This window comes from Metopolophium dirhodum, chromosome 5 (assembly GCF_019925205.1).
Source record: "Metopolophium dirhodum isolate CAU chromosome 5, ASM1992520v1, whole genome shotgun sequence".
NCBI classification, from domain to species: domain Eukaryota; kingdom Metazoa; phylum Arthropoda; class Insecta; order Hemiptera; family Aphididae; genus Metopolophium; species Metopolophium dirhodum.
Genome location: NC_083564.1, coordinates 26,714,319 through 26,732,129, shown reverse-complemented (window position 1 = coordinate 26,732,129; position 17,811 = coordinate 26,714,319). Strand labels below are relative to the sequence as shown.

At 29.3% G+C, this 17,811-nt stretch overlaps 1 protein-coding gene across 1 annotated transcript; it reads left to right on the top strand.

The window, feature by feature from the left end:
• Positions 1 to 223: 223 nt before the first annotated feature.
• LOC132945184 (uncharacterized) lies at positions 224 to 17,471 on the top strand. Its single transcript, XM_061014864.1, has 4 exons — positions 224 to 547; positions 6,576 to 6,640; positions 14,000 to 14,264; positions 15,056 to 17,471. Exons 2-4 carry the CDS (start codon positions 6,576 to 6,578, stop codon positions 15,431 to 15,433), a joined length of 708 nt encoding a protein of 235 aa, XP_060870847.1. The 5' UTR covers positions 224 to 547; the 3' UTR covers positions 15,434 to 17,471.
• Positions 17,472 to 17,811: the final 340 nt, after the last annotated feature.

Sequence of the window (17,811 nt, the reverse complement as noted above, 5' to 3'; positions counted from 1 at the left end):
GACCGAAGATATATACCCAAGGCGACTTTATAAATAAAAAAAATGCCTTACCATAACCAGAGCTCGGGTTCTATCGCACACAACAATATTGTACGCGCGTCCGGTGTAGTGGTGGGGACGACCGAGGGAGATGGAGCGAGAATAGGAGTGGTTATAAGGGGAAGGTGGGTGTTTTAAATATAGTACCATCGGTTTCAAACGGACGCCAAATACGGTGCAATCTCGAATTTCGTAGGAGTCGCTGTTCCGCGGGTAACCGCCGAGCCCGAAACTAACGTTCAGTGCGTTAGGCAGCCGGAATTGTACACATTATATTATTACTAATATTATTATGTGTGCACGGAAAGATAACTTATTATTGTTTTAATATTCAATTAGTCTTAAATATTTTGAAAACTATCTAGTCAGTTTTTTTTTTTTTTCCGTTAACTTTAATCATATCTTGTTTTTGATAATTATTAATATTATTTTTACACTTTTATTTGGAAATATTATATTATACGTGTTGATTTCACAATTATTTTGGATTTAAGTACACGATTTTGAGGTATTTATAATCAATTTTTGTAAATACAATTATTATTTAGTACACGTCATCGAATACTATGTATTATACTTGAGCAATTATTAGTTTAAAAATAATAGAAATATAATATGCATACATAGTATAGGTAGTTTAGTATCGTGAATGTGTATGGTAACCATAATTGTATGAGACAATAAATTAAAGTTTATATAATTTTTTTCTAAAAACCTTATTATACAAATTAGATATTAACTAATTAAAATTAAATAGATCAGAATATTATTATTCAGCCTATCTATATTCACAGCATGTAAAGATATATGTACAACAGTATTTTTTTCGCTTATATATTGAGAATAAAAGAAAATATATTTTATACATTAACATAGAATAGGTTTAACTGATAATCATGATAAGCATTACGTATTTTAAATTTTTGTAAAAAATAATTCGTGTTTATATTCAATAACTATAATATTTTCAACTGTATAGGTACATTTTAACATTACAATAATAGTACCTACCTGAACAGATTATGTTAGATATTTATTAATTTTGGTCCACGTAAATACCTCTGTACTTCTACTAATTTTTTAACGTAGTACAATATGTATTTAATTAAGTTGATTGGCTTTTTTTTTTTTAAACGATCTTAGCACCAAATAAAAATTTGCCATTGCATATAATATAATATAATCCATAAGGTATCTGGTACGATCACTAGTTTTTATACAAAAATATAGTGTTGTACTCAATTAAAATGTTGGCTGTAAGCCGGAATCTTTTATTCATCTAAATATAAAAGTAATGCAAGCATCTGATTAAAGATATTATGCTTTATAATCAGAACAAAGTTTTACTTTTGTATAACATAACATATCATTCTATGCCAAGTTTATTTATATATAATCAAAATTCTGTATGCATAACAATCACACATACTGATTGTCATGTATGAGGAATGAGTAAATACTTGAAATAAAAATAGTTTATAGCCAAAAATGGACCGAAGTATAACCAGATAAGGTATCAAAAACGATTAAAATGTAGGTATTATTATGTATTACTATTTTAATACACATAATATGATACTCACTTATTAAAAAAAGTTATGTTCGGTCTGAATTGGAAACGATGCCAAATATCTAAAATACGGATAAGAATTGTTAAATTTCACTTGTCATTAAATAATATCTATGTAATTCAGATACATAATATATATGTACCTATTTTGTAACATTTTTATTTTATCCAGTTATACTAAAAAAAATATCTATAATATACTTACTTACCTACTAATGTAGTCATGTTGAAAAAAATGTTCTAATATCAAACCATACTAAACTAAAAACCAACTAAAAAACGTCAGTAAAAATATGGAAACCAATAAAAAAAATTTTTATTTTAAATCGAATTATCAATAGGGTATTAGAATCGCTGAGGAAAACCTAATTATACATTTATTACTGTTATATCCCTATCAGTTTATAAAACGACACAATCAAAATGTGATTTACATTGCACTAATCTAAATTAATGGAAAAATAATCAATATTTAAATAATTTTGTGAAACACCAAATATCGTACAATAAAACATAGATACAATTTACTTTTTTTCCGACCTGTATATACTATATAGGTACACTATAGGTATACAGGCATATTATAATATAGGCATATAGCATACATATAGGCATATAGCATACATATAGGTTTTCTGACGTACATCATTTGTAGTTATGTAATTTTGCCTTTTCCAACTTAGTAATCAATCATAATTCTTTTTTTTTTAATCGTATATCAAAGTTATAACATCCCTTTCACTCCTCACTTACTCTACTTGTACGACTTTAAAAATAGTTTTAAATACAGTTTTCTCTCGAAATATATAAATATTAATAAGCTAATCCTTGACTATATCCTATTAGATATAGTCAAATTCATTAAATAATAATATTGTATAATATATACATATATATATAATATAATATAATACAATAAAATGTAAGCATAAAAAGTAAAACACATGATAATTTGTATTTATAACTACCTACTTTAGCTTTTTAATACATTCATGAAATATTATATTATCTTCCATAATATTCTAAATAAAATGAAAAATTATTATATATAGATATGAATGATTCGATCAACCACTCGTTAGAATATTAGATAAATATACATAATACATATTATATATAACACATTTAAACAAAAAATATAAGTTGAATTACCTATATTTAACATAAATTAGTATCGATCGCTAAACCTACAAAAATAGTAAAATACTTTGCAGTGAATAAAATATAATATATTATTATGTTTTAATATTACAACAAAGTATAGGTTAATTACTTAAATAGTTTAATGTATGTATTTTAAAATAAAGGGTGTGAAAATAATTGTTCTGTACGTTCGTTTATTTAAATTATTTATATTGTTAAACTGCATAATAAATTGGTGATTTTTTTAAAACTAATTTCCAAAATTGTTATGATTCCAACAAACTATGTTCACTTACAATATAATAGCACATTTAAAAACTGCAATGTATTGAATTGTATAAATATAATAAACGTAATATTACTAGAAAACTACCTAATATCTTTGACAGATTTACATAATAATTCTATTTCACCCGATTTCATGAAGGTAAAAATTTAACAACGCATATAAAAGATTTAGACCAATATTATCATTTAAATACTAATTATTACATAATTCCATAATTCATTATATATCAATATATTATCATATTATATTATTACTTATAAATGCATTTATAAATAATAATAACGATGTACTATACAACGGTTTTTTAAAAAGCATTTTTAACGACTTTCTATGTACAAATAATCACTTAATTAGTTATTTTTACTAGAATTTCAATCATAATTTATGATCGGTTTTTATTTGCTCCTTGCTATCCCGAGGCTTCGTGATATAAGAATAAATATTAAATATACGTATTTATACATACCGGTATATACATTTTAATATTGTACATAATAATATACCTATAGCAATAAGGCCTTTTTTGTAGGTGTTGCATACCACTATTAACACCGTCCACGTGGGTGTAACTTGCTCAACCCGACAGCAATTAATTTAAGTAAGAAATATCAATCTCAATTTTATATCAATACAAAGCTAAGACCGTTTAAAACCTATTAATAATTATAGCCAAACCAGTTGTTTTAATGTACCTATTTATGATTGTGTTTTTTACGTGTAAAAAACAAACCCGCGTTTATATACGGTTAATGTCTGTTGGCCGTTTAATCACTATTACATGTTCAAATGATATTTTCAATTTATTATTATTAAAACTATAACATTACATGCTGTACCATCACATGATGGTGTTGGTCACATGATTTTCTTGATTGTTTTACGTTACACCTACAATAATGATAATAATACAATACGAAAACATTAGTTTTTACGTTTTAACATAATAATAATGTCATGAGTAGGTACATCATTATGTGCAGTCGTGGCATGCTTGTAATCATTAATTACAAAGCGGTGTATAATAATATTATAATCACTTCTATTTGGACAAGAAATTTAACAAACATTGTCGTGCGTGGTGTTTGCAAACAATACGTAGGACGGTAGCCGGTAGGCTACACCTATATTAGATCATAATATAATATTATATTATTATAATATGCGATCGTGAAAAGGTCATAATATAAGTTATAAGTCATAACATATTTTCATACCTACCCAAACGGTTGAAATATTAAACGAAAAAAATTATATTATAATGGGTCGACTCGACGGCGTAGTTTTCCCACTTTGTTTTGCGTAAGCTTTCAGACGAATCACTTGGTCGCCTGCACTACCTGCAAACGTCGTATGCATAATGTAATACATTTCGCTACAAACATCCGTCAATGTTATTATAGTGGCGGGGAAAAAAAATCAGCCGAGAGCGATATAATAGTGTCGTAGGTGTCTCCGGCGCGTGTGTGCGTGCCATTCACTGACCGGTTCTCGTCTTGTATGAATGAGAAAATATGTCGGTAAACAACAATATTGAAATAATTATTTATATTATTATTCATTCTCGAATAATCCACGAGCAGTAAAAGGTGCACGCTGCTGCACGACGACCATCATATTATAATAATAATTTAGGTGTGTATACCAAAATAAAACCCGTTTCAGAACCACCTGAGATATTGTTCCGTGTGACACACGGACAACAGCGATGGAGTCATGAAGATTATTTTATTACGTACCCATTATAATATTATTACTATCATTATTATCACTGCGATACTTGCACCGAGAACGTTATTCGGACACTATACAACGGACGTCGGAACAGTCATGGCTGGTTAGGTACATTGAGTCACAGTGGTCCATGAGGCCTCAGGGTGTGAAATTATTTTGCTAATTAAATCGTTATGATATATTATACTCTTTTATTCGGTTAACCGTTATCATTACCGCCTACAAATTATAATTATTGATATTATTTTACCCGTCTTCGACCAAGCACACGACATGATCCGAGTGGCCAAAATAATGATAAGGCATTTTTTTTTAAATAATTTATGCCATTCGTTCGGTTTGTTGCGTACATAATATTATATAATATGAAAAACAACAAACATGATTAACATCTTTACTGATACAAACTATTATATACAGCTAACTTTAAACGTTTTAAAGCTAAAGAAAAACTAGAAAAAGTGAGAAAAGTTTAAAAATGTATTATCCATCATTTTAACGCATACATCGACACGTCGTATACCAGACTTAATACTTATAAGTTATTGTACGAAGTTATTATTCAGTTAGGGTTCTCTATATTTTATAAATAGTATTTTATTAAAAAGTTATGATAGTAAATAATATTGCATGTATGAAAACGTCACTAAAATATTAAATCAAAATGTAAACATCAAGTACCTATAACCTATTAGGTATATAATATATATGAGTATAATGTATATACAACACATATTATAAAAATCCAGAATTAAGTTTATTTTAATTTATTTTAAAATTCAAACTTCAATTGTGTGTATTTTTTATTTACTTAAACATTAAATGCCTAATAATATTTTTTTTTAATAAAAATTAAAACACAAATCATAATAATATACGTATAATGAAGATATAATATAACCATATCAACTTCAATATTTAACATGAAATTACAGCCCCTATGAGTAAAATATGTGCCTTATAGGTTAGGTTAGGTTATTACTTCACTCGTACTATATAAAAGTAAAATCTAATTAATTATAGTCACGGATTCAAAGGATTAACTTTGTAAACAAACCTTCGCAAGCTCACTTTTCTTGTTTAGCATTTTGGTTTATCTTTTGAAGTACCTACGGAGGTAATTAAAACTGATATTCTTTTTTCTTTACATATTTAATTACATATATGTCATAAACTCATAACCCTACATAAGTGTAGTGTCTATCATAAGTTAACTAAATAGCTATAATGATATAATACCTATAGAAACTAGAATGTAAACTATTCAGAATTTAGAATTTAATTTTAAAATGTTAAAATTTAAAATGTTTGGTATTTTTAAATTTTCTAGAATTTTAACATACTAGAAAATAACACTCGAGACTATAGTCTAAAACATAATCTTTCTTTAGAATAAAAAAAAACTGGTCAAGTGCATAATATGCATAAATTCGATGAGCACCAATGAAATAATTATTTAATGATAGATGGCATAATATTTAAGATAAATGTTTAAAGGTGTACCTATATAAATGTTTGCAATAAATGTTTAGGATAGGTACCTATATATTATATTTTATATTTTATTCAAAACAGTTAAAAAACTGAGGTCATTTTAACGATATTTTTAAAAGATTTCAGTTATCTACGTATAATACGACGTATGGTACTTATCACATAGATGCAATAAAAAAAGTAACATAAGCCAATCAATTTGGATGAAAAAAATTAACAAAATATAAATCATAATCATCTTAAAAAAGAATACAAATTACTACACCTAAGTAATGGCTAATAGTGTAATATTGATATTCTTATTTTCAGATGCAGGGTATTGGTATTAAGACACAAGACCATGGGATTCTACCTGCGAGCAAAGACATTGGAAAGTAAGTAATTTAAAGCTATACAAATATGAAATGTACCTATGTATATTAGTCTAAAAAACTATTTTTACCTAGTAGAACCTACCTAAATAAAAATATGTCTATTGACGATAAGTGTTCTAAAATGTATTAATCATCATTCAAAGATGCTTTTTTGCACTAAAAACCGTTAGATAAGCACCTCGCGTTTTCCGTTATTCCTGTTTAGGTACATATAGGTACTATATAATAATTGTATTACTTAAGTATAATTATTTTGCGATTTAAAGAACACCAACAAATAAAAAAATGTGTGCATAATATTTTTTACGGTACTTTAATTCATCGTGGTGTACCTCTCGCATATTCTGCCATGATGTTAACATATTACATTCGTAATAACACATTAGCCCGCAGGACGTAGAACTCGTAGAAGCACAAAAATAACGATCTATCCTTAGTCCTTACTCCTAGTCCTTAGTCCTATCATGGAACCTGTGAATAATGTATAGGCGACATAATGTTAAATGACAGTGTCTGACCTCGGAGCGGCATGCCGCCATCCTCGGGAAACAGGCAACGCGTTTCCTAAGGTCGGAAATGATGGCCGACGAGACTTGCAAAGTAACTACAGACTTGATCCGCTGAAATGTCTTCACACTGATAACACCAAGTCACCAACACGCGTTCGCGGACAACGACGTGGAATCGGTTTTTTCGGGAACCGCTGGAAATTATAATGGCGCGGAGGATATCGGGATATTTTAACAGTCAACAATGTATCATAACAATATCATAATATAACAAATTGTTAACGATGAACCGACGGGCGGCCACCCGACGTGGGGCGTCGTCAGATTCTCAATAATTCTGTTGCCAGGTCTCACGAGTGCGTAAAAATGTTGGAACAGTGAACAATATTACGATGAGATTCGGGTGAAACAAGTCTTGTGTCTTGGTACTGTTCGCAAACCTCATCACTTCCGCCCCGACGAAATGTTTCGTCTGTTTCCCGAAGTCTGTATACCTACGAGCGCGGCGCATCGACGTGAGACGCACATCAGTCTCAAATGTCCAATGTGTATAATATCATTCACGGGTCGATGGGATGTCCATATGTGACCGTATATTCTGTCTTTGGCCAAGTTTATTTAACCACGGTCCCCGGGAAATTGAAAATAATATTGTCGAAACTTGCGTGTGTCCCCGAGTTGAGAAGACCGGATGTGGCGATGGTTGCAAGTAAAATTAATTATACAGTTTATTATTATGCGGTGCCTATTCTCCTGCAGAGTTTTCTGTTTCCTCGATGGAGCTGTTCAAATCCGATGTATCACTATACCGTTATTGGATATTTCTTCAATTTTTACTTTATGCGGAGGACTATACACACAATCAGCCAAAATACGTTTATAAGGATTGGTGGATGGGGGTGGCGGGGAGCAAACAATATTCTGAATACGTCTCTAGGTACAGTTGTGTTATATAAGTTCATTCAATATAATGGTATTATAACAAAGTTCAAAACATAATCAGTCCCACAAACTAATGAACCTACAATACCATCAACACTATAATTATTTATAATAAATGATTTCATATATTTCTTAGTCTAATCGTGAAATTGTTTTGCGATAATGACTCGCACGTGGAACCGTTGAAAACTTATTTTTCAAAACGTTTTCCTATTTGTTTATTGGTTTTTTTTTTTTATTTACCGTCTCGTGTTTCAATACATTAAACTCGAAACGATGGATTAAGAATATCATAACCTCGTCGGTAAATTAATTTATACTAGACGGCCAGACACAAAACGTATACGGCAGCGCCATCTAGTGAGTAAAAAAGGCCATCAGAGGTAGTTCTCACCGGCGTTCTTTGTTCACAATAACGACGGTAGATGGCGCTGACCTTACCGTTCAGACCACAGACTCGGAGACCATATTACGATACTTGAAGCCCAACCGTCGTAATATGGGTTCGGCAATGTTTACAAATCGATGTTATCAATATCTTTTATCTATTATTAGTATTATATACTATAATATTGATAACAGATCGTAAACATTGCCCAACCTACTTGGCTTCAAAAACCCGCACACAGTGGAATTTAGAGTCGGGCATCTAGTGTGGCAGTATATAGGTATCTGTGGTTCAGACTCGTCTCCCGAATAACGATAACACAACGACGACGGAGTGTCAGCGTCATTTCCGACCGACGCGACTTTCTGTGGCTCCCGTGGGAAGGAGAAGGTCTAAGGGTGGGAGCCAGCCTTAAGGTATCAAAAAAAAAAGAAACATATCGATGGTGATCAAAACAGTGAATTGTCGTCGGTGACGACTAACACGATTTTCGGGAAATTAAGACATCGATTTAATGTTTTAATCCTGTGACACCGTGAATCAGGGAAACAGTGTCAAATGTATACCTACTCCAAACTTCAAATTTATCGTAAATGTAGAATAGTAATGCGATTCTTGTAAATTCGAGAATAAAAAAAAAAACGTGATACTATAACTACGGTTTGTAGTTTTGAAGGACTTTAGGACTGTTTCTCGTATGTAACCTTTCGGTTTTCAACTTTTCAAGTGTTCAAAATAATATGTCGTAGATTTTCGATTTCCATGTGATGACTAGTATTTTTTTCAAAATAATATTCCAATCCGTGCGACAAAATTGTATATAAAAAGAAACCTATTAATTATTAATCATCGTAACATTTTCGTGGTCGTAGTTAATCACTGTCGCGTCGTGTGCAACTACTCAGGGTTAATAATATTATAGATAAATAATGACACATATTTCAACCGTCAAACGTGTAATGACATGTTACTGTTTACCCGCAGAAGCGAATGATTTAAGGATCGACGAATTCAAATCATAATACCAAAATGTCCAATTTATCATAATGATATTGATCAATATTGCGAAAGTAAAACTCAGACCGTAGGTATTGATGAATTATTAATATTATTAATAAATAATAATACTCGAGTTAATCGTTCGTTAATAGTGTTGAAGGGGTACCAATTGAAATGGTTTGATAATATAAACCATTCGAAACGCATCAGTTAAATTATTATTTTTTTTAAATTTCATAAAAACATTTTTATGAGTTGAGAGACTTGAAAATCCGTGAAACATATTATTATATAGTTCTCTTGGATCGACATTGGAACCTATACATTATGTGCAACAGCCGTGTCGTTTGTTTATGTTTTACGACTTTTTGTAATTTTAATCAAAAAAATGTATTATATAAATATTTATTGTTGCTATCATTTCATTTTTCCAAGTAGAATTTCATATCAATGTTTATTTATTTACGATACACGTCGGTGAGAGTGAAAAGGTTCCCTTTTAATTTCTCTGATTATTGCCTATACAGAACCCCTTGTAAAAGAATCGATAGACACGGTCTTCGTTCTTCCAAAAATATGAAAACGGTTTTATATCAAAAGGTTTATATTTTTTTTTTTTTTTACGACCTTGTCGGAAACAACAATCTGTTCTCTATTTTAATTGTGTGAGAATGCTTTTAACATTAAACTCCAACTTATTTGTCAACTCGCGGGGGACTGAAACTCTCAATTATACGTGTTTCGACGTCCTTCGCCCAAGTTCGGTTTTCAATACCCTGCCAAAAACGAAATAATATTTCAAAAACACGTGTTTCTATATTTTTATTTATAATATACCTACGTCGCCCGTCACCGGTATTTATATTGTACCATAACACCGATCGATTAAAGACAGGTACGGTACATGTTCTAAGTTATAATAATAATGCGTATTTGTATACGGTTTCTCGTGTCAATTCCGAAATCTCGATGATATCTGTTCTTATTCAATATATTCAAATCGTGACATTTTTGACATTAATTCTCCGAAAATGTTTAACGAGATATAATATTAGAACAGTCGACGTTTGCGTATATTATAATAAATTCGATTAAATAATATTATAATATTAGACACACACACGCGCGCTTGTACAATATAAATTGCAAGTACCTATATATAGGTACACTTTTACGAAAAATGGTTATATTTATACACCGTTCAGTATATAATATTATATAATAATATCATTATTCCATTAAATACAAACTCTGAAAAATATTCCAGTGCGGGTCATCGACACCATCAAACGGCCATCGGTATTCGAGTATTTCCCCGTATTTCGTCTATAAGCCTATTTAAGTCGTTTACTCGTTTGCGACGTTTGCGTACACTCTTATAATATTATTATACACATTATTATTTTAAGCCGTATCTGTGTACAGACAGTGAACACTGTTGTACACGTGACGACTATAATAATATTATAATGTGTTTTATTATTATTATTATTATTATTATTATTATTATTATATAATATTGTACGCAGAGAAATCGCGTTCGCGATATTATATCATTAAATCGTGGAAAGACGTAGTGCCGTTATTAATAAAACGATACGTCTAAACATAATATTATCCGATTTGAATATCAGATTGATGTGGTTATATTGTATACTTATCTGTGGTTGTGTGGTGCATCAAAGGGCACGCATAGACAACCACTCGGAAAGTCGCGGATACATGGCGGGAACGCATACGACTTCCGGACTTCCGAAGCACGACGTGTGTGGACAACGATATCGTGAAAAATAATGAAGAAGACATATTATTTCAATAATTGTTAGGACCGTTTTTTTGGCCGTATACAACAAATTAAAATCTCGTCGGTTGTTATTATTTCAATTGTCTCTCTCCTACTCGACGAATCCGAGACTATCGCGCAGGAATGCGAGCTCGTATTGTTGTAATATTATTGTAATAAGTAACCGACTAGCTACTGTCGTTTTTTTTCACTTTATATTATAGTGATGTACTTAAACTGTTTTTCGCGACACAAATCGTTGCTCATTATAATAAGATCGCTTGTCCGTATTCGCTACCCACGCCATACAAAAAAATGTGCACTATAAAAAATATGCACAATACTATATAATATTATTATGTCTATTTATGCACCACATACGTAATGATACGTTTTAATTACCTGCCCCGATGACCGTCTAGTCCTGAAACGGTTTTCTCTCTACCCTCCTGTATTCATTTCCGAGCGCCGTTACGACTTTTTTTCCACGCCCGTCCGAACCGGAAGCGGAGTCGAATGCGGGTGAGATTCCAACGGTCGTTTAGCTCTTACAATATTACAATGGGTATTATGCCTATTTTCATTATTTTGCGTTCCACGGGCGCACGCACTTAAGTTAATCGTCAACATTTCTGCAACGTTCCTTTATCGGACAATGTAACATGTCTTTTAACAGACAGTCGATAAATAAACTGTATAACTATTCGATGTAAAAAAGAATAATTCGTAATAAAAGTTGAATAGCTGCCGTGAATCATCGATGAGCGCGTGTTTACCCAGGTCGAGTCCATAGTTCAATATTTCTATTTTACTTAATTCCACCATTATTATTGTATAACTATATAGTCTGGTACAGTGGTACTTTGCACCTACGACGCATTTTATATAGACTTTTGGATGTCTGCTTTAGAAAAATAATAAAATACAATAAAATAGTGTATCTAAATCTTGCAATATTGTCTTTTTGAGAATCGACCAGTTGTTTACGCGTTCTATATTTTAATATACTTAGTTGTAAGCGACAACTGTTGTAAGCGTTGTTGATTCTTAGACTAAGAAATATAACATAATGATTCATTTTACGTTTTTTTCATAGGTGTTAAACACCTATCTGGAATTTATGTATTGTCCAAAAATATGTAAGACAAAAAAATATTTAATCTGAAAATAAAGTGGACAGACGAAATATTATTTTTAATTAATCATTTTAATGATTATTATTACAAATCACAATAACTTGATAAACTGAACAAAACAGATTTGTATACATAACAGTTATCGCCATTCACCAATGACGTCATTATAATTCAATAGTTAAATTGTCAACAAAAAAAAAAATTGTTAAAAAAGTGTAATAGAAACTAATAAGTAGGTAGGTATTATCAATTAGCCGTAAAATCAATAACAATAATCTAATCTAGCCAATACGTTAATACATAAAATAAATAATTATTAATTTAATATAAGTGTAATGTAAAGTAAGGTACTTACATACTTTTAAGTAGATAGTAGATACAATTTTATAATTTCAAAAATTAGAAAGTAAATAAACTGTAATGAATTTAATACCTATTTAATATTGAACTATCAAAAACCTCATAATAATAAACTATACATTATTATACATGAATATTGAAGTTAATAATATAAAATATGTAGTATGTACATTACATAAAATGAATAATAATTAAAACTGTTACTAGCATATTATTTTAATACATTACATTATCATAGTTATGGTAGTACCTATGGTACAGTTATTAAAGCTATATTATAAATTATACATTAAATCAAAATCAACGTGTCTTAATTGTTTAAATATACAAAATACAACACTTTAGTCATCGACTTAAATTTTTAATTAATATAGCTCGAAATAATTATAGTCAACATTAAATATACGATCTTTGATTAAAAGATAATGTAATGCCAAATATAATGGGTATATTAATTATATTATTATTGTATTAGTTCTACTTAGGTCTTCCAATAATAAGATTTATTTATTTGTCAACTTTAATTAGGCAATTAGTGTTGTAGTGATTCTATGTATAATTTAGACTTTTAGAAATCATTGTTTCATTTAGAAAAACACAAGACAATAAAATTGACTTGATGTACTCAAATTATTAATCAAATAATGACTCATTTTTATTCATTAAACTTGAAAAATAAAGATGCATGGAATATAACGCAGTTATTACTTATTAGGTAGATGTTATGAACTGTTTCCAAAACTTGGTATACATTGATATTTCCTAGGTATACATTTTGACGATGAAGTGAAGTAAAATATTTTTAAACAAATATTGGGTAATAATAAGTTTATTTAATTTGATTATTATGTTTGACATTTATTAAATGGGTCCATACTGCACACTGTACTGCTATAGCTGTGGTAGTACAATTTCTTTGTCTTGGCGGTGCCGATCGGTAGAAAAGTAATTTCTGTTCGGAATAAAATGCTACTACTACCGCCGCGGCGGCGCCACAGTATATTATGTACGGCCTAACGCAGTTTTGAATTACAGAAAATGTTTTATATTGAACCTAATAAGTAATAAGTAATAATTGTACAGTAATAAAGTAATATATTAAAATGAGTTGGTAATAAACTATATGTATGATCACGACAAAAGTGCTCAATTAAATACTGAACCCTGCAAGCTTCCCCTATAATATTTGACTAATGTTTTTTTTCTATTTATGAAAAGTAAACATTTAATTTTATTTCATAGAAGTCGGCGAAAATCTCGATGGAAGCTTAAATTTCATCATCAAGCATTACCTCCAGAGTATTTGAATCATTATGAAGCGTCGATGATGTCTACTCAACCATCTCCCGCGATTTCATCGTCTCCGTCACCTGTTCTTTTCACGGGAAATGTCAAATCGAAACTACCACTGGAAGCTCAAACTAGTGTCCGTTTTGATGATCTACCATACATGGGAGAGATGACGTTAGACAATGCAAAACCACGGAGGGGACGCAAACCAAAAAAGGTAAAAATTATTCATATTATTATGAAAAGTAAATGTATACAGAGATAGGTAGGTGGTACTCGTTCAAAATTTGATTTTTATACATCGAAATACCTACTCAGAATAATATTATGCTTTGGAGTATGAAATTAAAAACTTACAAATTATATCGTTAAAAAATAGTAAAAGTACCTATAAATGTTTTTCGAAAATAGAATTTTATAATGATTTAAAATTATGTAAAAAAAATATCTCCAAAACCGTTGATATATTCAAAAAATATTTGAATAAATACATATATAAAAATCCATAAGTATAATTTTACTGTTACTGCATTGGAGACATAAATATTATAACGTACGTAATATATTATTGTTATTTTAATCTTCTCAAAAACGTATGCATGTTATCTTATCAAACTACACTAGACACTATCAAATTAAAAATATTAAGTATAAACACGTTAACATTATACAATCAGTGTTATAAAACACCTGATAAACAAATTACTTTATTGTTTTTTGAATAATTAATTCACTTTTATATTTAAATACTACATTGTAGATTTTTTTTTAATGTTATCTATGTAGTTTGACAATAACGTGATAATAAAGTGAAAATATTAAACAGAAAATGTACCAAATAAATTTAAAGAATGTAAAATAATGCATTCCCCAAACTTATGAATAGTAGGTTTCAATTAGGTACAGTGTATGTGAACAGTAAGATTTAATGTAACAACTAAACATAATAATAGAACAACCGAATTACCGAATTGTATTTTCTAATCAGATGTATTAATTTGCTTGTAGGCTGATATATGTCATTTGATATATAAAAACTACGGTACAACTGTCGTAGAAGAACCTTTGAACCTGTGCGTCAGGGACCAGATATCATCGATAAATGATTTTCAACTACCTGGTTCTGCCAGTCTCCAAGAAACATTGAATCTGCAATCAAAAGACTCCAAACGTAAGAGCAAAAAGTCACTGGCCAGAGAGCGTTTGGAAAAAACATTCAAAGAAAAAGGTTTCTTGATACAGACGCAACAACTGGAATCCGCTCAAGGAGCCACGTACTGCAAATTTAGACAGTTAAGGAAGTTTACACGGTATCTGTTCAGAAGCTGGAAACATCATTTACCTGGTGATGTCGTAGACAACGGTGTCAATAGTCAAATTACCTGAATTGTCCACTAACTAATATGATTTATGAGTGTTGTTTCTATGAGTGAATTATATTTAATAATTCTTAGAACTCAATACACGGACGAGTGTGAAATGTGAATATCTAAGTGTTTAGAAGCGAAATTAAAACCAATGTGTTAAGAACACAATTTAATAATTTATTGGAGACAAAGAAATTTTATTGATGAGTGTTATTGTACAAATTTGAAAAAGAAAAACGTATTTGCCAAAGGAAAACATCGAATATAAATGTCTGAATGACGTTAAAATATAAACAAAGCACAAACATAAAGCAAAATTAACTTTGATATTTGTTTTATGAAATCTTTCCTTACTGTACGATAGGTACTACCGTACATCTAATATTCCTTGATAGGAATCATTAAACTCGTGTACTTCAATTTACATCAATGAATACCAATGCAATTTAAACGAAGAAAATAGTTAATTAATTGGTGACAAAATAATAGTATTGAAAACAGACTATCCATTATTAAATGAGTTTTTACTATTCTTTAATATTCTTGTGCTTCACGCAACAGTAACGTGGTGGCGCCGCACCGTGGTGGTTAAAATGAAGATTTTTCTATACATTTGTTTACTTCCTTAAATACAATTGGGGAATGAGCCAAATGATGACCTTGGTATAAGTTACAGTGTTTCACTATACCATTTTTAAAAACACATTCAGTACAAACGTGAACTTTATTATATTATATTGTAAGGAATGACGAAATAAGAATAAAGACAACTATAATATTAATTGTCTACATACTCGTAAGTCGTATTATAGTTGTAACTGTCTTTATGATATGACTTTGTGAGATTCAATTTTCATCATTTTCGTAATTATTATTTATATTAACACTGTTTCCAAAATTATTGGCCATCTCCTTAATATTCTGTTGACTTGTGTCATATTATACAATAATATATTAATACGTAATATGTATTTATAAGATTGTATCGTATTTCTTATATATAAAACGTTAAAAAAATATAGACCAACCGTCATAACACAACAAATGTATATTGAAAATAGATATAATATATATTAGTTTTCAAAAATCAAAATTGTAACCAAGGTCCTTGGTACTTTTGTTATTTATTAAATATTATACCTATTTAAATTTATTATTTTTTTTTTTTAAATGTTGTATTCATATTATTAAAAATTATTTATAAACTGTTTAAGATATCTATTTATTAAATAAATACATACGAATTTATCATTAAAAAACGCTTGTATAACATAATAATATTTTATACTTACATTTTTCCACGTTTAAAAATCATACTATAATAATTGACATTATATGTTTGTCTTTATATACCTAAATATATATATTATATAAATAGGTATTTTAAATAAGAATACTAGTTTTGTCCGTTAATTACCTATATTAGATTATGGACATAGATGAACCCAGAACTATCAGTGAATAATTAAATATCATTGATAGTAACACAATTAAGACAACATTTTACTCATTTCACGTAATCTATTATCTACCTATGTAATAATAATAATATAGCTATATTATATATTAAATAGCCTGATGTAGGACACAAAACTCAAAATCAATAAAAAATTACTTTATTCCTTATTTGGTAGGTCCGAAAATTAATCAGTAAATCAAATCAATTGTTTAAATATATTTGTATAGTATTAGTTTATTTTACAAGTAAGAAATGTCATATTATATTGATGGACTAATATATTATTTATTTATCTGTGGACTGTGATAAATAAGGTTCTATTGGTGCTAAACCACAAATAAAAATGTTATATAATATGTTGACAAATATTTTAGTACCTACTATAGGTACCTATTGTATATGAACACTGATCTTGTTTGTTTTTTACTTGTTTTTACTTTGTTTAGTAATAATATTTATTTGTGGTTAAAAAATATTGTTACCAACACCATTAGCCAAGCTAATTTGTTGAATTATTTATATTTTTTAAGAATAACAATGAATGTATTATAATAATAATTATATGTTTTTATTAAAAAAATATTGTTGTCAACGTTATCAATTCTTTTAATATATTCGTCATATTATCGTGGTTAATGAAATCTGGAAATATGACTTTTTAAGAACCTATTAAGGAACAAATATTTAAGGAAATTAGATGTTTAGAAATTTTGGAGCCACTACTACAAACACAGAAAGATAAAAGGTGTCCCGCGCAAAACAGTTTTTGCTATGTTTGTACATTAATTGTAAGACGGAGACAACGCACGCGGGTGTGACATCCTCTAAACATTTCCTAGACATGATATTATAATCTTCAAAATATTTTAACTGATTTCAAGCTATATTTACAACGATTTTATTTACACAGTATTAATGCACGTTGGTGTTGACTTATA